We start from the raw sequence: 24526 nt of genomic DNA, 5'->3' as shown, positions 1-24526 counted from the left end.
GACTTGAAATTCACCTGGAGTACTTCGTAGCGTATTGAAATCAGTTTTTAAAATAAATTTCAGCTTTACAACTCCAATTCAATGGAATTTTGTGGGAATTTCGAGTTTCAAAGATCTGCTGGAGGCTCCAGAACTGCTCAAAATGGGTTGAAACCGTTTTCAATCGATTTGGCTTATCGAAAATAGGGTATATCCCAAATTTCAGCTTTCTTGGTCAATTTGGTGAAATTTTGATTTTTCCCCCTCATTTTTGGCCTAAATGGGATTTTCGAAAATTCACCAAAAATCGAAAAAGGCACTTCAGCACTTGAAATTTTGACTGGTAATAAATTTTTGCATGATCTTTCGATCTATTTTTGGGGGGGGGGGGGCAAGTTTGCTTTAAAATGTTCCTTAGGATGTCCCCTTTAAGAAAAAAGTTGTCCCGGATGATCGGCGGGGGGGTTGCAATTACTCCTATTGTCATATTCCGGACTACTATTACACCTTCCTGCCGATCCTCCGGGACAACTTTTTTCTTAAAGGCAAAAGTTTACCATCTGACAAAATTTCAAGTGCTGAAGTGCCTTTTTTGATTTTTGGTGAATTTTTGAAAATCAAATTTAGGCCAAAAATGAGGAAAAAAATCAAAATCTGACCAAATTGACCTAGAAAGCTGAAATTTGGGATATACCATATTTTCGACCTGCCAAATCGATTGGAAACTGTTTCAGACCGTTTTGAGCAGTTCTGGAGCCTCCAGCAGATTTTTGAAACTTGAAATTCCCACAAAATTTCATCAAAATGGAGTTGGAAAGACGAAATTTATTCTGCAAGCTTATTTCAATACGCTACGAAGTCGACTGCAGGTGGATTTCAAGTCGTTTTAGAGTCTCCAGCGACTTTTTGAAAATTACTGGAGCCTCCAGTAGATTTCTGAAACTTGAAATTGTCACAAAATTTCATAAACATGGGGTTGAAAAGTGAACTCTGCACTCCAATTTCAGCACTCTCTGAAGACGACTGCAGGTGAATTTCAAGTCGTTTTAGAGCCTCCAGCAACTGTTTGAAAAATTTATTTGAATTTGTGATTTTCTGTTTTTTTTTTTTTGTGGGGAGAGGAGAGGAGGGAGGGTGATTTCTTTTGCTTTACAATTTTTTGCTCACGTTTTGCCACTTTTTTGGGTCTTTTTTCAAAATTTTTGGTTGCTAAAGTTGTTGTTTTTTTTTTTTTTTTTTTTTGAAATAATGTGCGAGTCTTGCATATTATTTTTATGATGTTCACGACTGTCTATGAACTTTTCGTGATGGGATTCAAAAAAACCATTCCATGGGGGGGGAGAGGTTAAGAGCCTCAAAATTTTGATCAAGATGTAATAAAATTTTAATATTTTGTGACGTGTATTTGTATATGGTTTTGAAACCTCCCTCCCTAAACTTACCTTGTATCCCAAATATCTCTTTTGTCTGCATAATCTGGATTGTACATTTCCAATTTTCAGTCGAAAAAATTGTCGACTTGTGCTTATTGCAAAAAATTTGGAGCAAGCTTTTGAAAACGCTCTCAAAAAGAGCTGAACTTTGAACTTTTGAAATTCTTGAAATTACTCTGTCATCTTTGAAACATCGCGAACAGATTGTCTTCAAGTTTTACAAGTCCGTCCTACCAGTCTCAAAAAAATTGGATGGGAGGCTGTGTGCCCTGAAAATTTATGAAAATCACAAAAACTTACCTGATTCGACAATTTTTGATTTATGAACTTGAATAAGTACTTTGATGTGGGGCATGAAAGACTTGGAATGGACTCGAGAATGAGGTTTAGAATTCCCATTTCATATTTTGAGATATTTTATCCTCTCTCTCCTTTTTTTTCCTAACTCACTGTGTATCCCAAATATGCCCTCTGTTTGCAAAATCCAGACTATTCATTTCCAATTTTCAGTCGAAAAAATTGCTGACTTCTGCTGATTTGAAAAAATTTGGTATTCTTGAATCCCCTCAACGGGCTTTGTAAGTTCAATATTTTTTTTGAAGTTCGATGTGATGTATTCTTCAGTATTTGGGTCGAAGTTTAACAATTTTCAGAGCATTCCACCCCCCCCCCCACCTGATCTTCCAGTTTTTCTCAAAGACCCTAATCTCCGAATTTTTTACTCCCCCTCAACCTCGAGTCCTTTGAAAATTCGAGTCGTAATGTACATCTTTCCTAAAGTTAGACTTCTCGCATCCATTTTGATAATTTTTGGTCGTAGACGTAGTTTCGAAACAAATTATGGTAAAAACAAAATCTCATCATTGCCCGAAGCTATCATTTTGTCAATATTTCTACACCCGTTGAAAAACATGCCAAGAGTCGTAAATCCAACCTCTCCTAATTCGAAAAAAAAACAACATTAATTATCGAATTTCATTTCCACGAGGAAACACCATCTTTATTAAATTTCTGCGGCGTATTTTATTGTATCCATTTTCGTAGTTTTTATTTGTAAATAGAAACGATTATGTTATCATTATCTGTGGTAATTGCGGGCACGTATTTCTGCTCCCAGACCCAGAATGTAAATGTGTATAGAAGGAACTGCGACATCGACACGGGCACGGAGGCGCGAATTTTCACGTATATTTTTCAAGGTAATCGTGTTTACAAGTTATACGTATACGACTTGGAAGAAGCAAATTTTACCCATAACGGTCTTCTCTGCTACTCTCTGATCGTGTGCATATACGAATACGAGTTTATATACGCACTCGTACTCGTATATTGGTAATTTATACTCATACAGTGTGTGTTGCATATTCTATCGTCATGTGGTATCCCAACTTTGACTACATTACACATGTATACAACGAGAGAGAAGGGCGTTCACTAGATTACGATACGTGTACTTTATGAACTGAATGTATCAGCAGACCAGCAGCAACGTGGTGTTCCCAAAGGAATTCCATTCGATTGTGTCGCGCTGAATTGGGTAATATGGTTTGAGAAACGTAAAAAAAAAAAACGGACTGAATTACGTACTTTTACGTCTACCTAACTCGTATGTGAAACGTGTGCCCATTTCGAAGAATTTTTTTGTTTTCGAGATGTCTCGAGAGCCTTAAGGTTGAATTAAATTATAGCAGAGGTTTCGAAATACCTGCTATCGATTTTTTGGCAGATTTTTCACCATGTGTGGGAGAAAGTGTATTGTGGACCATTGTACATACATGGTTGGTCAGTTTCGTGGAGAGAATTTTTCTAAAATGTGTGCCAGAGTCAATTTTTTTGAAAGTATTTGCGGAAAGTTTCATAAAAATTGGTATTTTTTTTAAATTTTGTTTTTCTGCAAAAATTGTTGTAAAACGTCCCGTTTTTTGTCAAAAATTTTCAAGGAAGTTGAGCTTTTTTCGAAATTGTTGAAACAGGTCCTGCAAATTGCCAAAAAAAGATCCTGTTTTTTCTTCATAAATTGTTCAAGAAAATCCCATGTTTTGGCAAAAATTTCCAAAAAACTTGTTTTTCTGCCAAAATTGCCGAAAAAATACAAGTTTTTGTCTATATTGTCAGGAAATTCCATTTTTACCAAAATGGTCAAGAAATTACTGTTTTTATTTTTTTTTCAAATTTTTCCCATCAAAATTGCCAAAAAATATGTTTTTTTTTTGACAAAAAACGCTTAAAAATCTTGTGGTTTTTTTTATCCAAATTGACAAAAAATTTAGTTTTCTGCCAATATTTTTAAAAAAAAAGTCGTGCTTTTCTTGAAAGTTCTCAAAAATCTCTTTTTTTGTCAAAACTTTCCAATAATCCTACTTTTTGCCTTTTTTGAAAAATTCTTGCTTTGCTGCCATAACACTGAAAATATTTTTTGAAATCAAAATGGCAAAAATGGGCCAGTTTTTCAAAAAAAAAAAAAAAAAAACTTGTAAAATCCTTGATTTTGGCACAAATTTCCGCCCCCCCCCCCCCAAAAAATGTATCATGTTCTACAAAAATTGTAAACAAAATTGTTTTTTGCCAAAATCTCCGAAAAAAGGACTGCTTTTATGAAAATAGGCAAAAGGTCTTGTTTTTTTCTATTCGAAAGAAGTCGTAAAAATTTACTAAAATTTTCATTATTCTGCCAAAATTGCCAAAAAATCCTAATTTGTTTGCCAAAATTGTCGAGAAATTTCTCTTCTTCTGTCATAACCTCCGAAAAGTGCTAATTCGTGCCTTCCTAGTGAAAAACGATCCTGGTTTTTAATTTTTTAATATAAAAACTTCAAAGTCCTCGATTTTGGCAGAAATCCTCCCTTCTCTCCCTCAAAAACCAGTGTTCTGTAAAAATGGCCAAAAATTTGTTTTTTGCCAAAAACTCTGCGAAAATAGGCTGCTTTTATGAAAATGGTTAAAAAAAGTCGTTGTTTTCTTCTAAGGTACGCTAAAAAGACTTATTTTTGCCAAAATTTCCTGAAAGTTCCACGAGTTCTGTATTTTTTTATTTCTTCAAACTTCGTACTTTATTTGTACCAAAATTCAATTTCGAAAATGGAATTTTTTCCATTTCAGACAAAGTTGTATCATAAAATATGAAATGGAAAATTACGCATGAATCGATTTCTGGAGTGCGATTAATCAATTTTTGACCATGATCAATAATTTCTGATCCAGAAGATCATTTACATAGAATCTAAAATAAATTTTCTCATTTGATTCGGACCAGATCGATTATGTGCAATCAAAAATTGCAAATGAATCGACTATTAGAATTCGATTAATCGATTTTTGAATCGAAAGTCAAATTTTGAAGTTGAGATTATTTTATTTATTTTAGGTAAGTTTGATTACGTGAGATCGAAAATCGCACATAGGTAAATCGATTTTGATGTTCGATTGATCGCTTTTTGGATTTGAAGAACTGAAAGTCAAATTTTGAAGTTGAGATCATTTTTTTCATTTCAGATAAGTTTGATCACATAAGATCAAAAATCGCAAATAAAATCGATTTTAATATTCGATTAATCGATTGTGATGTTCGATTGATCGATTTTTGAACCAGAAGTCAATTAATCGATTTTTGAACCAAAAGATGAATTTTGAAGTTGAGATCATTTTTTTTTTTCATTTTAGGTAAATTCGATCACGTGACATCTAAAATCGCACATAGGTAAATCGATTTTCATGTTCGATTGATCGATTTTTGAACCGGAAGTCAAATTTTGAAGTTGAGATCATTTTTTTTTATTTCAGATAAGTTTGATCACATGAGATTAAAAATCGCACGTGGGTAAATCGATTTTGATATTCGATTGATCGATTTTTGAACCGGAAGTCAATTAATCGATTTTTGAATCAGAAGTCAAATAATCGATTTTTAAACCAAAGGTTGAATTTTGAAGTGGAGATCATTTTTTTTTTCATTTTAGGTAAATTCGATCACGTGACATCTAAAATCGCACATAGGTAAATCGATTTTCATGTTCGATTGATCGATTTTTGAACCGGAAGTCAAATTTTGAAGTTGAGATCATTTTTTTTTTCATTTTAGGTAAGTTTGATCACATCAGATCAAAAATCGCACATAGGTAAATCGATTTTGATGTTCGATTGATCGATTTTTGAACCGGAAGTCTATTAATCGAATTTTGAACCGGAGGTCAAATTTTGAAGTTGAGACCATTTTTTTCTTGCAGAATTTTGATTTTCCAACATAATTTTTTTTTTTTGAAAATGAACCCATAACTACATTGATTTCATAAAAAATCTGTCTCAAGCAAGTTTGAAACCTCATTTCCTCCAAACTGAAACATTCGAAAAATACCCTGCCCAAACTTTTGAACTTTCATTTCGTCCCTTCTCCTCCTAGCTAGTTTTGTCGATTTCTTTTGGAAGCAAATACTCGAAATTTCCAAATAATCATATTTTTGTAAAAATATTGTACTTTTTATGTCCCGAAAATTATCACCATTTCTACGAGAATTTTCATGAATCATAAAAGTACTTTGAGTGCTTCTGATATCGTGTTGAGAAAAAAATACTCCAAAACATTAGAAATAGTGGCCCTAATCGTAATGTCGCTGTCGTAAGCTTTTGATGTTATTTTTTGTAACGATAATTGTCGTATATGACGTCATTCTTCCTAATGTTCTTGTTTCTCTCACATGTACCTACAACACCTCACTTATACACATTTCAAGCAACAAAACCCGGTCTTGTGTTGCGTTCCCTGTAGCAATAATGTTTCTTATTTGTATGACGAACATTAGGTAGGTGTTTTAGTATTACATACCTAAACCTATATGTAATGTAATGTAGTATACGTTGTTGACAAATATGTATTTTGGAATCTCAGCACGTGAAATTTTCATCTCATATGAGTGTTCAAATAAAAGGAGTAGATTATCCGCTCCTCGTGGATGTGAGAGAAATAAGGAAAAAAAGCGAGCTGTCGTTTTGTGCTTCAGTCGTACTTGTAGAGTGTTGAAAGAAGACGATTATGTGCAAGTTGAAGCGTTTATATATTGAAGTAGGTATGTGTGAGAGTAATTGTTACATAAAACAGGAGAGGTGTTACGCGTTCTCTTTCTCTGTGTGCCTCTTTCGATATGCGTGAACGCGTCAACTATTTGTATTAACGCTTTTTTATCATTTCGCTTTGTATACGCTGCTCTTGCTCTTGCTTGCTGTTGCTACCATTCAATAACGAACCAGAAAAAGGTCAACACGGATGGGCGGCTTCAATTCAAACGTGTTGGGTTTTTTTTTCTTTTTTTTTGAAACGTTTTCAAGAGCTTTTCTCGTTATAGTAAATGATGGAAGGAGCGTATCGACTCGAGTATACTTGTGATTAGAGGTTATGGTACGAGGGAGCATGATTTTGAATCGTAGAGAAGTATTTAGAGACAGAGAAAGTATGTATTAAATTTGGGATAAAGTACCGTAAAGTATGGCCCACTGTTGTCTGATTATCCGGTGTGGCGGTAGAAGGTCGTTGCAGATGAGTTTGAATGGTAGGTATTTAAATGCTTGACTAATGGTGTCATGGGTCTGAGGAAATTATAAAAAAATGTGTTGGAGGGAAATACGTATATTCGTCATTCGTGTTGTTTTGGATGAAAAACTTGGAACGAATGAAAACATTTAAATCAATCATAGTGAAAAATCGATTAATCGAATATCTGAATTGGTTTACTTACGAAAGTGTAATTTTTTATCTCGTATGATCAGACTTACCGGAAATGAAAAAAAAATGATTTCAACTTCAGAAATTGACTTGCAATTCAAAAATCGATTAATCGAGTATCAAAATTGATTTACCTATGTGCAGTTTTCGATCTCAGGTAATCAAACTTACTTGAAATGAAAAAAATATGATTTCAACTTCAGAAATTGACTTTCAATTTAAAAATCGATCAATCGAACATCAAAATCGATTAATCGAATATCAAAATCGATTTACCTATGTGCGATTTTCATTCTCACGTGATCAAACTTACCTGAAATGAAAAAAAAAAGATCTGAATTTCAAAATTTAACTTCTGGTTCAAAAATCGATTAATTGACTTCCGGTTCTAAAAGCGATCAATCGAACATCGAATATCAAAATTGATTTACTTTTGTGCAATTTTCGATCTCACGTTATTAAACTTACCTGAAACAAAAAAAATTATCTCTGCTTCAGAAATTGACTTCCGGTTCAAAAATCGATCAATCGAACATCAAAATCGATTTACCTATGTGCGATTTTCGATCTCACGTGATCAAACTTACCTGAAATATCGAACATCAAAATCGATTTACCTATGTGCGATTTTTGTGAAATGAAAAAAATGATCTCAACTTCAAAATTTGACTTTCGGTTCAAAAAGCGATCAATCGAACATCAAAATCGATTAATCGAATATCAAAATTGATTTACCTATGTGCGATTTTCGATCTCAGGTGATTAAACTTACCTGAAATGAAAAAAATTATCTCAACTTCAGAAATTGACTTCCGGTTCAAAAGTCGATCAATCGAACATCAAAATCGATTTACCTATGAAATAAAAAAAATGATCTGAACTTCAAAATTTAACTTCTGGTTCAAAAATCGATTTAAATGACTTCAGGTTCTAAAATCGATCAATCGAACATCAAAATCGATTTACCTATGTGCGATTTTAGTGTAATGAAAAAAATGATCTCAACTTCAAAATTTGACTTCGGTTCAAAAAGTGATCAATCGAACATCAAAATCGATTAATCGAATATCAAAATCGATTTACCTATGAAATGAAAAAAATGATCTGAACTTCAAAATTCAACTTCTGGTTCAAAAATCGATTTAATTGACTTTAGGTTTTGAAATCGATCAATCGAACATCTAAATCGATTTACCTATGTGCGATTTTAGTGAAATGAAAAAAATGATCTCAACTTCAAAATTGACTTCCGGTTCAAAAAGCGATCAATCGAACATCAAAATTGATTAATCGAATATCAAAATTGATTTACCTATGTGCGATTTTCGATCTCACGTGATCAAACTTACCTGAAATGAAAAAAAAAATGATCTGAACTTCAAAATTTAACTTCTGGTTCAAAAATCGATCAATCGAACATCAAAATCGATTTACCTATGAAATAAAAAAAATAATCTGAACTTCAAAATTTAACTTCTGGTTCAAAAATCGATTAATTGACTTCCGGCTCTAAAATCGATCAATCGAACATCAAAATCGATTTACCTATGTGCGATTTTTGTGAAATGATAAAAATTATCTCAACCTCAAAATTTGACTTTTGGTTCAAAAAGCGATCAATCGAACATCAAAATCGATTAATCGAATATCATAATCGATTTACCTAAGTGCGATTTTCGATCTCACGTGATCGAAATTACCCGAAATGAAAAAAATGATCTCAACTTCAAACATTGACTTCCAGTTCAAAAATCGATTAATCAAATTCCAGTAATCGATTCATTTGCGATTTTCGATTTCACATAATCGATCAGGTCTGAAATGAGAAAATTAATTTTAGATTCTAAATGATCTCTGGATCAGAAATTCATCATGGTCCAAATTCGATTAATCAAATTCCAAAAATCGACTAATCGAACTCCAAAAATCGATTTATGTGTAATTTTCAATTTCATATTTTATGATAAAACTTGTCTGAAATGGAAAAAATTCCATCTTCGAACTTGAATTTTGGTGCAAAAGTCGATTAATCGAATTCCAAAAATCGATTTATTTGCGATTTCTGAGTCTATATGATCGAACATGCCCGAAATGATTTAATCAATTTTACCTTCAGGAATTGACTTCCGGATCAGAAATTCATCATGATCAAAAATCGATTTCTCGAATTCCAAAAATCGTTTCATTTGCGATTTCTGAAATGAAAAATCAATCTCCCGATTGAAAATAGAGATCTAATCAGATCAGCGTTTTGACATAATCAGATCTGTTCTAACCTGATAAGAGATCCAATCACTTTCCCCTCAGATAATGTGACTTTTTTTTGAGAACAAGTGAAAATTGATAAAACATCTCGGACTTTGAGCAAAACATAAAACCATTTCTACTTCATTTTTTTTTCTTTTTGATGGTAAGATGAAAATGTACTATTGTATCGCCTTGAAATGAATTTACAGGTCACCAAATAACCATTTTCAGACACGAGCGCTGCATAAAAAAAGTTGAAAATGGCTGTTTCTTATTGCCTCTGCAAATACATCCAAGCTAATCCCGGAAGGGTTGCCTGCAGTTAACGAGTAAATTTTATTACCACATCGTTTCGTGCGCGTTTATTTTTCATGTACTTGATACAAATAACAATAACATTTGTGTGATAAATCGATCTCTCATGTTTTACTGCTGCGTATCGAATTGATATTTGGTGTATCGTATTGGAATGGCGATGGGTGGCGAATGACTTCGCATAGAATGATGTGTGGATTGTTCGATTTTCATGTAGCTCTTTGGGGAATCGAATGCGCGGTAATTTAATCAAATAAATTTAAGAATTGCCTACACGAGTTGAAAAATTTGCCATGGTTTCGGTAGTAGGTAGCTGATTTGGTCCGTGGAGTCTTATACCTACAGCTTATTATACTTTTACTTTATTAGCAAAAGCAAAGAGTTACATAATTTGTGGAGTTTTCAGTTTGAATTATGGTCAGTTGGGATTTTGTGGGATGAGCTTTTTGGTCCTGAATTTTTTGCGTGAGATAATATTTAAATTTGATTTAGTTTTCAGTTTGAATTATGATCAGTTGGGATTTTGTGGGATGAGCTTTTTGGTCCTGAATTTTTTGCGTGGGATAATATTTAAATTTGATTTAGTTTTTAGTTTGAATTATGGTCAGTTGGGATTTTGTGGGATGATGAGCTTTTTAGTCCTGAATTTTTTGCGTGGGATAATATTTAAATTTGATTTCCTTTGCCCAGCTCTGAAGAGATTTACATAATTGGAAATTCGTCGATAATTTCGTGTTTATCGAAGCCTCTAGAGAGAGCAGCTTCAGCTATTAGTGTTTTAGAAATCAATTCCAAAATTTTCCAATCCCATGACTTTTCTAAAAAAATTTGAGGGGTTTGGCTGTATCACCGAATACCTGGTACCTATACCTATAGCTGATCTACCATCACCAGCAAATTATATTACGAATGCAACACGTGTCTTCTTCGCGTTTCCGGCATCACAAAGCGAATATTGTATGATTGTGAAATACCTTCGTTTAGGTACACAAGACAGATTTACCCGTACATGGAATACGACTCGTACTCTGGTACTCGTATACTCGTATGCATGCATGTGTGTAATGTGTGTGTCTGTGTACATGTGTATCATATTCCGGTAATGATCCGTCCCGCAGCTACGTACCTCACCTTTGTCCTTTGTACAAGCATGGTTGAGCCGATGTTGCTTGATTTCCTTTCAGGAAAAAGGGAGAAAGATCTTACGTTAGCTCCGGTTTCCTGCTCTTTATTATAATATGAGTTTTGCTGTTTCTTTAATACGTATATTAGCTATACGAAGAAGAAAAAAAAAGGTCTCGACTAAATTTTTTTTATTTTTGTTTGCTTTCAGAACAAATCGTCTCCTCCTCGAAGGATGGATAAGTTAAGGAGGAGTTTCCGCGACAGTTTCCGCCGACGAAAGGATCCGACGATATCGGAAGCAGCGAAACCGCATTTATGGCAGAGTGATGAGAAGGATGTTAGATCTGGAACGTGTTCTTTTCACGTTAAAGTAAGTTTGCATTATTTGATTGGTTATTTGAACGAATTTTGGGATTACGTTTTATTTTTTATTATTTTATTACGAGAGTCGTCTTTAGGGTATGGGAGAAAATCATTGTGAATGATACAGCATTACACATAAAAATTTAAAAAAAAACATGATGAGTTATTGAAAATTTGTAAGTATAAAAAAATACAAATTGAATCAAGTTTTTGATTTTGGAATTAAGTCTTAATATCTGATTGAATGTTGGAGTCAATGTCCGATGAATTTCAAAAATTTCGAGTGCTTCATCTGGGTTGGCTTCATCGGCTGATGATTTTTGTAAATTCGAGTATAGGTATGGCTCTGCAAAAAAAAGCAAAAACAAAAAACAAATCAAATTATTGATCGATATACATTGTTGAGTCCTATAAAATGAACTAGCGGTATTCATAATTATCCTTTGGATGGGTTATTTCAGCCATTTTCAAAAAGTTCACTGAGATCAAAAAATCAACTTCGGCAGCTAAAAATTTGTTTCTGAAGTCGTGAGTTATATTTTTGTTTAATGGACCGAATTCGAGCTCGATCGAAGTTAACGACTTCATAAAAATTTCCTTGTAAGCATCCAATATAAAATTCAATGACAGTTATTGCTGATGGGAAATTTGAAGCGCTGCAAGTTTTGTTCTATGCAATCACCCCATCAATAATCTTCCTAAAATGCTTAGTTTTACTGCGATTTTGATTTTTTTGATGAAAAGAAAAAACCATTTATGTACATGAAAAAATATAAGACCCTACATTTCATTGTTTCATTCCAAAAATTTCTGAAAATTGTCTCACTTTCTTTTCTCCCTTTTTTGCCAGAAATTGTCAAAAGTTCCTTTTGATAAAATTACCCATTACTTTTTTGCCAAGAATTTCTAAAAAGTCCTGCTTTTTGTCAAAAATTGCCAATAATTTTTATTTTTTATCAAAAATCTCCAATAAGCATCACTTTTTTGTTGAAAAATGCTAAAGGCTCTTCCTTCTGCCAAAATTGACAGAGGTTTGCTTTCGGTCGACCAAAAATAGCAAAATGTTTTGCATTTAGTCGAAGTTGTCTTGTCTCGTTTTTCATGATTAGAAAAAAAACTGCTTGAAATTTTTGCTTTTTCGCAAGAAATTCCAAAAAGTAATTTTTGAAAATAAAGTGCCCAAAAGTCTTGATTCTTTCCCAGAAATCATTGCTAAAAAGCTCTCGTCTTTTTCTGAAACTGTCATAGGGTTATTTTTTTTTTACAAAAATTGAGAAAATGTCATATTTTTTACCAAAAAATTTCAAAAAAAAATTTTTTCCCCAAAATTTTCCAAGTTTTTTTTAACCAAAAATTTCTAATTCTTCATGCCTCATGCACTTTTTGGCAAAATCTTTTTTTCATGAAGTGATGAAAATTTTATTTTTTTCCCAAGCAAATTGTTAATTTATTGTCGTTTTCTGCAAAAAAAAATTGCAAAAATTTTAATTTCAAACGTTTTGTTTTCTGACTGAAATTCTAGATTTTTAGCAATTGGAAAGTCTCGGCTTTTCAGCTAAAAATTGATAAAAATTATTGTTTAGAAAAAAATTCCAAAAATGTTTCCAAAAATTGTCCACAAGTCTCTTGTCAAAAGTGTCAACTTTTTACGTAGTAATTGAACATTCACGCTTTTTCAACCAAACCTAAAATTCTCAAAAATTCTCGCGTTTTAGCACAAAGATTTTCATTTTCCCACAAAATTTATCAAAAGTCTTGCTTTTCTGCTAGAAATTGTCAAAAAGTGCTGCTTTTTGCTGTAAAAGTCTTGTTTTTTGCCAAAAATTTTCAAACGTTTTTACTTTTCAACGGTATTGATTTCTTGCAAAAAATTCCATCACTCACTTTTTAAAAAAAATTGTCCAAAAGTCTCGCTTTTTTGCCAGAAATTTTCAAAAAAAAAAATCCATTTCTTTCATTGAAATTGTTCTAGTATTTCATTTCGCCAAAAATTGATCAAATTATCAGTGTTTTTCTCCGAAAAGTTTCAAAAGTTTTCGCTTTTCAACCATGTTGCTAAAAATTATTGTTTAATGCAAAAAATCCCACCAAGTCTCACTTATTTCCTAAAATCTGCCAGAAATCCGGCCTTTTTGCCAAAAGTTGTCAAAAAGTCCTGACTTTTGTTATTAAAATTGTCAAAATATTGTCTTTTTTTCAAAAAGTTTTTTTTTTGGCCAAATGGTTGAAGTCTTGCTTTTTACCGAAAATTTCCTGAAGCTTTCATTTTTTTTTTGTTGCCTGAAATTGAAAATGAATCAAACATTTTTGCTGAATATTATTTCAAAAAACTTACTTTTTTTGCCAGAAATCACCGAAAGTTGTTCCTTTTGCTAGAATCGTCAACGTTAAGTTTTCTACCAAAAATCAAAAAGTCACTTTTTTTCCCAAAACTTGCCCATGCCCATTCTCGCTGTTTTGCTGAAAATTGGTAAAAAAAAAGTACTGCTTTTCGATAAAATTGCCAAAAATTCTGATGTGTTACGAAAATTGTTGCCAATGATTTTCAGAAAATCTTGCTTTTTGAAAAAATTTTTGAAACCTCGATCAGGTTTTTTTTGTAATTTTTTCTACAGGCTATTGAAATGTTTGGCTCGCATTTTGTAACTTTTTTGATTATTTTTCCATGTTTTTTTTTTTTTTTTTGGAAAAAATTGAGTAACTACAAACCCTGAGAATTCTACATTTGATGATGATAAAATTTGAGTGTTCAGTGTTCGCGTTTGCCTTTCTAGCTTCTGATTTTATAGAAAATTAAATCAAAACTTTTCACTTCACACGGTTTCTCCTTCCGAATCTCGAAAAATTAAAACACTTTCATTACGTTGATTACTTTTAGCAAAATGAGATCGCTAAAGGGGAGAAATTCCAACTACGAGTACAAAAATCCCACCAGGGTATCGCGTATGCAATAATTTATGAATCTTTATTGACAGAAGCTACTACATATATAATGAATGTGTCGTTCAGAGAGAGGTTTTGATACCCATATTAAATTATCATAAGTAAACTATTGTCGCAAGAATTTCTGCGATGATGTAGGCTAATTAGCGCTCGTCTCAATGTAACTTACCAATTACTCTGCGAGTTAACATGTTGATAAAAATAAATGAAACAGGATGTCAAAGTGGCATGTATTGTGTACATTTTATATACTCGTGTGTAAACAAACCTTAATGAGAATTCGCGCTACCGAGTTGGTACTTTGAAAATGTAATTCTCTGACAAAAAAATTCAGTTTGTATCTTTCCCCTTCCCCCCCCCCACCCACAAGTTCGTAGTTGATCAAGAATTACGATGGGAGCAGTTTTTTGATATTTGAAATTTTATTTTCGTTGAAGACTCAATGCCCTTCAACTTCCTCAAAGCTTTTGTGTGTTCTTGGATGAGCTCGTAAGTCTTTTTAGTATCAATTTCCCGCGTAATTTAAACTTTGAAAGTGGCGACGAGGAAAAAAAATACTCGACTTTTTAAAACGACGCCTTATACCAAGGATTTTCATCGAAGAAACGAGCCAAGAAGGTCCGATATAATCGTGTTAGCTTTTGTAATAAAAACGTCTCGCATTTATTTACCTTGTAACGATGATCGCATCTCTACCGCCACTTTGAATTATGTACATTTCTGGAAAGAAAACTTGTTAACGAGGAAAATTGAACACGAGCGAGTTTTTCTTTCCTCGGCCGCGGCCAGGCCGAACAAAGTTTTGATAAGCTGCCCCCCTCTCTCTGCCCAACCTTCTGTTCGACGAAAGAAGTGGTATTATTTTTGGGACACGAGTAAATTACCTGTTTATTTTGGCGTTTTCGGGTTAAATTAATTCGCCTTAATGTCATCTCGAGCGAGTTGTGGCGTTTCAGAGGTGTGTAAATTTTCACGAACAAGTCGTTAAAACTTTTTAAACGCCTTCGTTTTGTTTTCGAGTTCGAGGAGGGCTGAAGTTTGAAATTTGATTGAAGTTTTATAACACGGTGTATAGTCTCGTAGGTTCGATGGTGGGTTTAAATGAATTAAAGTGTCGATTTTTCGAGTGAAGAGGCAAAAGAGTTCCAAAAATCGAGTATTTTTTATTAAAAGTTCAATTTAGTTGATATTTTTTGTCTTTATAGTCCGGCATATGGCAAATAGGAGTAATTGCACCCCCCCCCCCCCGCCGATCCTCTGGGACAACTTTTTTCTTAAAGGGGACATCCTCAGGAACATTTTAAAGCAAACTTGCCCAAAAAAAAGTTGGCCTTACTTACAAAATGGCGGTCATTTTGATTGACAGGTCAGCCGAAATCGCAGATTTTGCGTTTTAACATAGGACTTGAACGAATTTTTTCAAACTTTACAAAGGTAGATTGAAAGATCATGCAAACATTTATCACCTGTCAAAATTTCAAATGCTAAAGTGCGTTTTTCGATTTTTGGTGAATTTTTGAAAATCGAATTTAGACCAAAAATGAGGGGAAAAAATCAAAATTTTACCAAATTGACCAAGAAAGCTGAAATTTGGGATATACCCTATTTTCGACATGCCAAATCGATTGGAAACGGTTTCAACCTGTTTTGAGCAATTCTGGAGCCTCCAGCAGATTTTTGAAACTCGAAATTCCCACAAAATTCCATCAAATTGGAGTTGTAAAGCTAAAATTTATTCTAAAACCCAATTTCAATACGCTGCGAAATACTGCAGGTGAATTTCAAGTCGTTTTGGATCCTCCAGCGACTTTTTGAAAATTCCTAAAGCCTCCAGCAAATTTTTGAAACTTTAAATTTTCACAAAATTTCATCAAATGGAGATGGAAAGCTGAAATTTACTCTACACTCCAATTTTAACACCCTCTGAAGACGACTTCAGGTGGGCTCAAGTAATTTTAGGGCCTCCAGTGACTTTTTTTGAAAATTACTGGAGCCTCCAGCAGATTTTTGAAACTTTAAATTTACACAAAATTTCATCAAAATGGAGATGGAAACCTGAAATTTACTCTACACTCCAATTTTAACACCCTCTGAAGACGACTTCAGGTGGATTCAAGTCATTTTAGGGCCTCCAGCGACTTTTAGTGGAGCCTCCAGTAGATTCTTGAAACTTGAAATTTTCCCAACATTAATTTATCAAATAGAGTTGGCAAGCTGAAATTTACTTCGCAGACTACATGGTGGTTTCAAATGGTTTTGAATCTTCCAGCTACTTTTACGAAATTTCAATTTTCCAAAAAAAACGTCTTACAACCTTTCAAAAAGTTGCTGGAGGCTCCAAAACGACTTGAAATTCACCAGCAGTCAACTTCGTAGCGTATTGAAATCAGTTTGCAGAATGAATTTCGACTCTCCAATTCTCCATCTTACTTTGATGATATTTTGGGAAAATTTCAAGCTTCAAAAATCTACTGGAGGCTCCAGTAATTTTCAAAAAAGTCGTTGGATGCTCTAAAATGACTTGAAATCCACCAGAAGTCGTTTCCAGAGGGTGTTAAAATTGGAGTGTAGAGTTAATTTCAGCTTTCCATCTCCATTTTGATGAAATTTTGTGAAAATTTAAAGTTTCGAAAATCTGCTGGAGTCTTTTGGAATTTTCAAAAAGTCGCTGGAGGATCCAAAACGACTTGAAATTTGCCTGCAGTACTTCGTAGCGTATTGAAATTGGTTTTTAGAATAAATTTTAGCTTTACAACTCCAATTTGATGGAATTTTGTGGGACTTTCGAGTTTCAAAAATCTGCTGGAGGCTCCAGAACTGTTCAAAACAGGTTGAAACCGTTTCCAATCGATTTGGCATGTCGAAAATAGTGCATATCCCAAATTTCAGCTTTCTTAGTCAATTTGGTAAAATTTTGATTTTTTCCCTCATTTTTGGTCCAAATTCGATTTTCAAAAATTCACTAAAAATCGAAAAACGCACTTTAGCACTTGAAATTTTGACTGGTAATAAATGTTTGCATGATCTTTCGATCTATTTTTTTTTTGGGTGGGGCAAGTTTGCTTTAGAATGTTCCTTAGGATGTCCCCTTTAAGAAAAAAGTTGTCCCGGATGATCGGCGGGGGGGTTGCAATTACTCCTATTGTCATATGCCGGACTACTATTACACCTTCCTGCCGATCCTCCGGGACAACTTTTTTCTTAAAGGCAAAAGTTTACCATCTGACAAAATTTCAAGTGCTGAAATGCCTTTTTCGATTTTTGGTGAATTTTTAAAAATCAAATTTAGGCCAAAAATGAGGAAAAAAATCAAAATCTGACCAAATTGACCTAGAAAGCTGAAATTTGGGATATACCATATTTTCGACCTGCCAAATCGATTGGAAACTGTTTCAGACCGTTTTGAGCAGTTCTGGAGCCTCCAGCAGATTTTTGAAACTTGAAATTCCCACAAAATTTCATCAAAATGGAGTTGAAAAGACGAAATTTATTCTGCAAGTTTGAAAAAGTTCGTGCAAGTCCTATGTTAAAACGCAAAATCTGCGATCTCAGCTGACCTGTCAATCAAAATGGCCGCCATTTTGTAAGTAAGGCCAACTTTTTTTTGGCAAGTTTGCTTTAAAATGTTCCTTAGGATGTCCCCTTTAAGGAAAAAGTTGTCCCGGTGGATCGGGGGGGGGGGGTGCAATTACTCCTATTGTCATAAATGCCGGACAATCATTCGAAGTTTTGTGCCAAAAAGAAGCAAAATTATGACCAAGGGGAAAAGGGGTCAACTTGAAATTCCCAGTCCACTCGAAAAGTGATTACATACTTGTAGACTGATCACAGGATTTTAAACAGTTAACGAGAAACTAGACTGACGTAGCTCCTCCTCTCCCTCTCCCTCTCTGTCTCATCTTCTCTCGAATTTTCCACGCAAAATACAGCTGCTAATTGACAAGATGACACGGTGTATTCTCCGGTTGCTAATTTCGTTTCGTCGGATTTTCACATCTTGTCCACTCTGTCTCTAAAGCAGAGTGAGAAAATGAGGGTGTGCCACGAAAAGGAGGAAATGAGGGTACAAAATGACCTCCTCTGTTTATTCCCAATGTTCGTTTTTCATTTAATGGGTGTTATTATATAGGATGGAAATTGTCGTTATAATTTTACGAAAACGTGGACGATGTGCCGAGCCATTATTATGAAGGGATTTCGTCCTAATTGGACGCGAGAGGATGTAATGACAAGCTGGAGATATCGGTGCAGTTTTACGACAGCTCCGAGCTATGTTTGAATTGCTCCCTCGAGTTTTTGACGTGAAAAAAATACGACGAGATTTTGGAAATTTTATATGAGTAAGAATTGGCTGGGTAGGGAAAGAAAATGTAGAGGATGGTTCACGAAAGATAAAAATATGTATACAAAGTATTCGTAACACGTTCACGTTCGAAACGCATATTTTGTTGTATCAGAATACGAATAATACGAAACTGAAAGAAGATTTATCTACTACCTGAGGATTTATGCTCTTTACGACGTCTCTCGATTTTTTCACTTTATACTGTAATCCTAAGTCTATTTCAAGAACGTTTTTTTCTTTCTTTTTCTTTGGTATTTTATTTATTTATGTTTTGGTATTTTTTTTGTTCTTGTTTCAGTATTTAGGCTGTGTCGAAGTTTTCGAATCTCGCGGAATGCAAGTTTGCGAGGAAGCTTTAAAGGTACTTAAGGTGAGTTTTATTTATTTTGTGTCAGTATTGTACATATTTTTTTATTATACTTCGAACGACGTCTTGGATGTTTTCGTTCGTGCAGAAGTCAATTTGAAATTCTTCTGAATTGTTGAAAAATATGACTAGAGGTTGTTTTAATCGTTACTACTCGTAAGACAGAAACAGGAGTTTCAAGGTCGTAAAAATTCACCTTTTATGTAGTACTTACCAATGTAATAAAATTTGCCATCATAATTGCAGAAAAATTGCATAATTCCCGATTATGAGTGATTTTTATTACATACTAAGTACTCGTTAAAATTGTCGAACAAAAATTCTGCAGATTCGATTATTCGAATATTTGAAATCAATTTTGTCATTCATGCGGTTCAAGAAGGTGACAATTTTTGGGAGATTGGCCGTTTAGAAATTTTTCTCACCACCATTGGTATTTTATTTGCCTTATTTTTGTGACTCAAAAATCTCAAAAAAAAGGGCTCAAAAAGATATTTTGATAGAAATTTTTGATTTTTGAAAGAATTTTAACCCATTTTGATAGGTTGCATGACAACTTTTTCAAAAATATGAATTATGGCACAATTTTAGGCTTGAAGTTCTTCTAAACTGCTCAAAAAAAGTTTTGATTGAAGATTTTTGACTTTTTGACGAAAGAACCTATATTGACTGGTTGCATGACACCTTTTTCACAGATCTAAAGAGTCATAACCCAATTTTGGGCTCAAAAGTTTTCAAAAATAGTCAAAAACATGTTCGTGGGATATAGTTCAATTTCTTGCCTAATTTTACCCAATTTTGATGAGTTGCCAGACCACTTTTAGAAATCCACAGCTTAATTTTGAGCTCAAAATGTCTCAAAAGTGCTATAAAAAAACATGGTTGTGGAGATGTTTCAATTTCTCGTGAAATTTTTACACATTTTGAAGGTCGCTTGTGACATTTTTTCAAAAGTTCAAAAAATCATTACCCAATTTTGAGCTCAAAATTTTTCAAAAATGCTCAAAAACATTGTTGTGAAAAAATGTAAGTTTACTTATCCCCAAATTTTTAGAATTTTTAGAATTTTTTTTTTTTTTTTAAATAAGTAGGTCGCATAGTGAATTTTTTTTTGAAAATCTAAAAAATCATTGATTCAATTTTGAGCTCAACATTTTTCAAAAATGCTAAAAAAAAACATGGTTGTGAAGATGTTTCAATTTCTTGTGAAATTTTTACCCATTTTGAAGGTCGCTTGTGACACTTTTTCAAAAGTTCAAAAAATCATTTTCATTACCCAATTTTGAGCTCAAAATTTTTCAAAAATGCTCAAAAACATTGTTGTGAAAATATGTGAGTTTATCAACAAATTACAATTTTTTTTAATTTTTTTTTTTTAAGAATAGGTCGCATAGGGAAATTTTTTTGAAAATCTAAAAAATCGTTGACTCACCCAAAAAAAAAAAAAAAAAAAAAAATTTGAGCTTAAAATTTTTCAAAAATGCTAAAAAAAACATGGTTGTGGAGATGTTTCAATTTCTCGTGAAATTTTTATCTATTTTGAAGGTCGCTTGTGACACTTTTTCAAAAGTTCAAAAAATCATTAGGTACCCAATTTTGAGCTCAAAATTTTGAAAATATGTAAGTTTATCAACAAATTACTAGATATTTTTTTTTATTTATTTTTTTTTAAGAATAGGTCGCATAGTGAAATTTTTTTGAAAATTTAAAAAATCGTTGACTGAATTTTGAGTTCAGAATTTTTCAAAAATGCTAAAAAAAACATGGTTGTGGAGATGTTTCAATTTCTCGTGAAATTTTTACCTATTTTGAAAGTTGCTTGTGACACTTTTTCAAAAGTTCAAAAAATCATTAAGTACCCAATTTTGAGCTCAAAATTTTTCAAAAATGCTCAAAAACATTGTTGTGAAAATATGTAAGTTTAAATGTTCTAAAACCATGGTTGTGGAAATACCTTAATTTCTCGCGAAATTTTTACCCATTATGACATTTTTAGTAATCCAAAAAATCATTACCTAATTTTGAGCTCAAAATTTTTCAAAAATTCTCAAAAAACATTCTCGTGAAAAAATTTGAATTTTTCGCGAAATTTTAACCTATTTTTATAGGTTGCAAGGTCAATTTTAAATAATTCTGGAACAGTTTATTTTTACTTGAAATATGAGGTCGTTTTTTGCGAATTTTGGTGGCTTGGAACCAACTGATGCATTTTTTTGGGCTCTCCTACCTTTGATCACGTCTACGTATTTATTTTTGTGTTGAAATCGCCCAAAATTGAACCCACATCAAAATTTAACTGAATTTTTTGGGATGCACAAATGTAAGCCAAATTGGATTTCTGCAGCACAATTTTGGAAAAACTTACGGATTGGAAACGTGTTTATTGTCTTCAGAAGAAAGTGCAAAAATTCATCTAAAACGGAAACTATTTTTCATGTAGAACTCCTTTCTGAAATTAACACCTGAAAAATTCATTTAAAAAAATATAATTTCCAAAAAATTGTTCGAAAATCTCTTAAAAATGAAAAATTTTCATTTATTGATCAAAAATATTGCAAAATTCGTTGATAAAACTTTTTTTGGACCTGGAAAATGGACGAAAAGTTGTGGAAAAATGAATCATTGAAATTGAAAAATTATCCTGCATTTTAGGGTTGCTCTTATTTGTACCAACTTGTGATTTTTTTTTTGAAATTTGATTTCTTATTCTCATTCTTCCAAATTGATGATTTTTATGAAAAAAGATCGTTGACTAAATTCTCAGCTTTCAAACTGCAGAAAATATTGTATTTAGTGAGAAGCCTTCAGAAATTGAAAAAAATGTAGGTACATATCTGATGATGAAATTTTTCTTGAAATCCTCAGTTCTTGCGTCTGACTGCTTTTGAGCAACCCCCTACACTCTAGAACGTGGGGTTTGAAGCCTCACCCCTTCCAAAATGGAAAAAAATCGAGAAAAAACTGAAAGAAAGTTCAGTGATTTTTTTCAACTAATTTTAATTCCTGTCTCGGAATTTTTCATTCTGTTCAAAATTTGAAAATGAAATAACCGAATTTTCAAAAAAAAAAAAATTGCTTTTGTCGTAAAGAAGTCAAAAAATTGCAGATTTCATTGGAAGTTTCAGATTTTTTTTTTCAACTTTGAGAATCCCTGCTTAACTCTAAACGCTGTTTGGGGACTTTGAAAAGATTTTTCTCGAAAAAAGAGGAGACAGTTGATTTTTTCTTGAAAGAAAGTGAGAAGATTTAGAGAAATTCTGTCGTAAAAATTGATCATTCTTCGGAAAATATTTTCATTTTTTTGGTTTTTTTGTATTTTTATTGTCAACTCTGGGTCATTATTACGAAAGAACCAATTATTTTTTTTTGGAGGATTGGAGAGATTTTTTCTGAAAAAGAAGTCGTTTGAGAAAATATTTCAACGCAGAAATTAATAATTTTTGAAAAACATTTTTTCATTAGGTACGGGGGGAGGGGGTTAGGGGGTTCATGCACACTCTTTTTCTGTTGAGAAAAATATTGAAAAATTGTCATTTTCTCGTAAAATCTAATTAACAACTTTAGAGTCTAAATGAATAAACGAAACAAAACTTGAGGATCTCCCTTCGAAGGCATACCTACTTTGAAATTGTTGTTTTCTTCAACAAAAAAAAATCTACTTGAAAAAAATAGGCACTTTTTCGTTTCTGTTCTAATAATATCGAATTTACTGGTTCAAGTCCATAACTAGTTTATCTGGACTGTTTTCTATCCGCAGTTCTAGTTCATTTATCACCTTGAAAACATTCTTTTTACAAATAGAATCTCCTGCAACTTCAGTCTTCTACCTACTCGTACTTTAAAGTTATAATGTAACTACCTATTTGTATAATGAAAAATAGATAACTATGCGACGACCTCTGAGTATATAGTTAATTATCATATACAACATGGCTTTGTGAAACAATTTACGGTATAAATTAACGTGTAATATTCGGTCTTGTTTACAGAATATGCGTCGTAAACCCGTAAAAGCAATATTGTACGTTTCCGGAGACGGATTAAGGGTTGTCGAAGATGATACAAAGGTATGGTAATTCATATTCCGAACACATATTCGTGTAAATTCACACATGTTAATATAATAGACAGTCGAGTGCTCTGGTATGCCCGGAAAAAACGCAAACTATATATGGCGATGAAGGCGAGGGAAACAGAGAGAAAGAGTATAACTAATAGTAATAGGTAATGCGAACGTTGGTAAAATACACCTGACGTTTGAAAACCACCTGTACGTGGAGCATTGTATACCTCAATTCGATCGTTTTTTTACCTCAAGTATACAAATTTCAAGCAAATGAGAGAGAATTTTCGATTAACTTTAGGGCTTGGTTTGACAGGCCTTCTGTAACATTACCATTACACTTGAGCTATCGTGTTCAAATCTCTCTCTAATGTACGTGATTTTACATTTTGCTGCAGGGTTTGATCGTCGACCAGACTATCGAAAAGGTATCATTCTGCGCTCCGGATAGAAACAACGAACGCGGATTTTCCTACATATGCCGAGATGGAACCACCAGAAGATGGATGTGCCATGGATTCCTAGCTTTGAAAGAATCGGTAATTGTTGTACATATAATTTTATCTGTGTGTATGGTCAATTGGTCATTATGCTGGGACATTGATCCTATCACGACGATGATGTAATTTTTAACGTATAGTAATATACGTATTATGTTTCGAATTCCCCAGTTAATGTGGTTTTTACGTTGGTCTATGAGATTGGGTTGGTGGTGGATGGATGTCACATGGGATCTCGTAATTAGTCTTATTAGTGGATTTCGAATCAGCATAAATGATAGTGAATGTGGAAATGGGTCTTCTGAAGTTGCCAAGTCTAGGTTATGTAATGTTATGGTACCGGATGCGGTCATGTAGTTTTGAAAATGAAGCTGGTTGGTTTTAAATCAACCTAGTTTCGATGTCAAGTGTGTCTTTGTGAAAGGAAAAGGGGGACATTGCGTAAGTTTTACTTTTTGTGTGGGTCAGATTTGGAAAAAATTAGGTTCAAAAATTTTTGGTCAATTTTTAAAATTTGTAATCCTTGATCACGATGTGGAGAAATTTTTGAATCTAAAATGATTGATTGATCGATCAATCGACTAAATTGGCCAAAAATTCATGAAAAAAAATTTGTTTAACGCAATCGAATATTGTGAAACTTGTTTTTTTAAATGGCATGAATCACAAAAACGAATCCACAGAAATTGTGAAGTTCGCGAATTTATGATAATTGAAAATTTACTTAGAACACATTTAAAAAATCACGATAAAATTCATAGAAATATTGGACACTTACCTTGAAAGTGTCTTCTAAGTCCAACCGTCATAAAACTAGCTAAATTACACCAATTTGTAAACGTGAAGCGAAAATGCACTTCAATAGTTGTCAAATGAAAAAAGTAATCGAAAACGAACTCCATTTTTGGCCTTTGATGTGAAAATCTCGAGTCAGTTCACCATCGAAGTCGAAACGCAAATAAAGTGAAATTTAAAAGATTGTCTATCTCGACTGGTGAACTATCTGTTGAAATTTTACCATTTGAACGCTCCACTGGCTTTTAGTGCCGGTCTCCAATTCACCTTTTTGACTGGTTTTTTGTCCTGCATTACTTTGAAAAATGTTCCAGGAAATGTGATTGCTTTAATGTTTG

At 33.1% G+C, this 24526-nt stretch overlaps 1 protein-coding gene across 8 annotated transcripts in view; it reads left to right on the top strand.

Annotated features, from left to right (window-relative positions):
* The window catches only part of numb (NUMB endocytic adaptor protein), a 145890-nt gene that overhangs the window by 104507 nt on the left and 16857 nt on the right, over window positions 1–24526 (top strand). For 7 of the 8 annotated variants that reach the window (XM_065353440.1, XM_065353442.1, XM_065353443.1 and 4 more), the window contains exons 2-5: window positions 11021–11182; window positions 18762–18833; window positions 22820–22897; window positions 23292–23432. In XM_065353440.1, coding sequence (XP_065209512.1) covers window positions 11021–11182; window positions 18762–18833; window positions 22820–22897; window positions 23292–23432 — 453 coding nt within the window. The remainder of the gene's footprint in view (window positions 1–11020; window positions 11183–18761; window positions 18834–22819; window positions 22898–23291; window positions 23433–24526) is intronic. The other variant, XM_065353441.1, reaches the window with a different exon arrangement.

This window comes from Planococcus citri, chromosome 2 (genome assembly GCF_950023065.1).
Source record: "Planococcus citri chromosome 2, ihPlaCitr1.1, whole genome shotgun sequence".
Classification (NCBI taxonomy): Eukaryota; Metazoa; Arthropoda; class Insecta; order Hemiptera; family Pseudococcidae; genus Planococcus; species Planococcus citri.
Note: the sequence above shows the minus strand (reverse complement) of the source record. Positions and strands in the feature narration are given on the sequence as shown.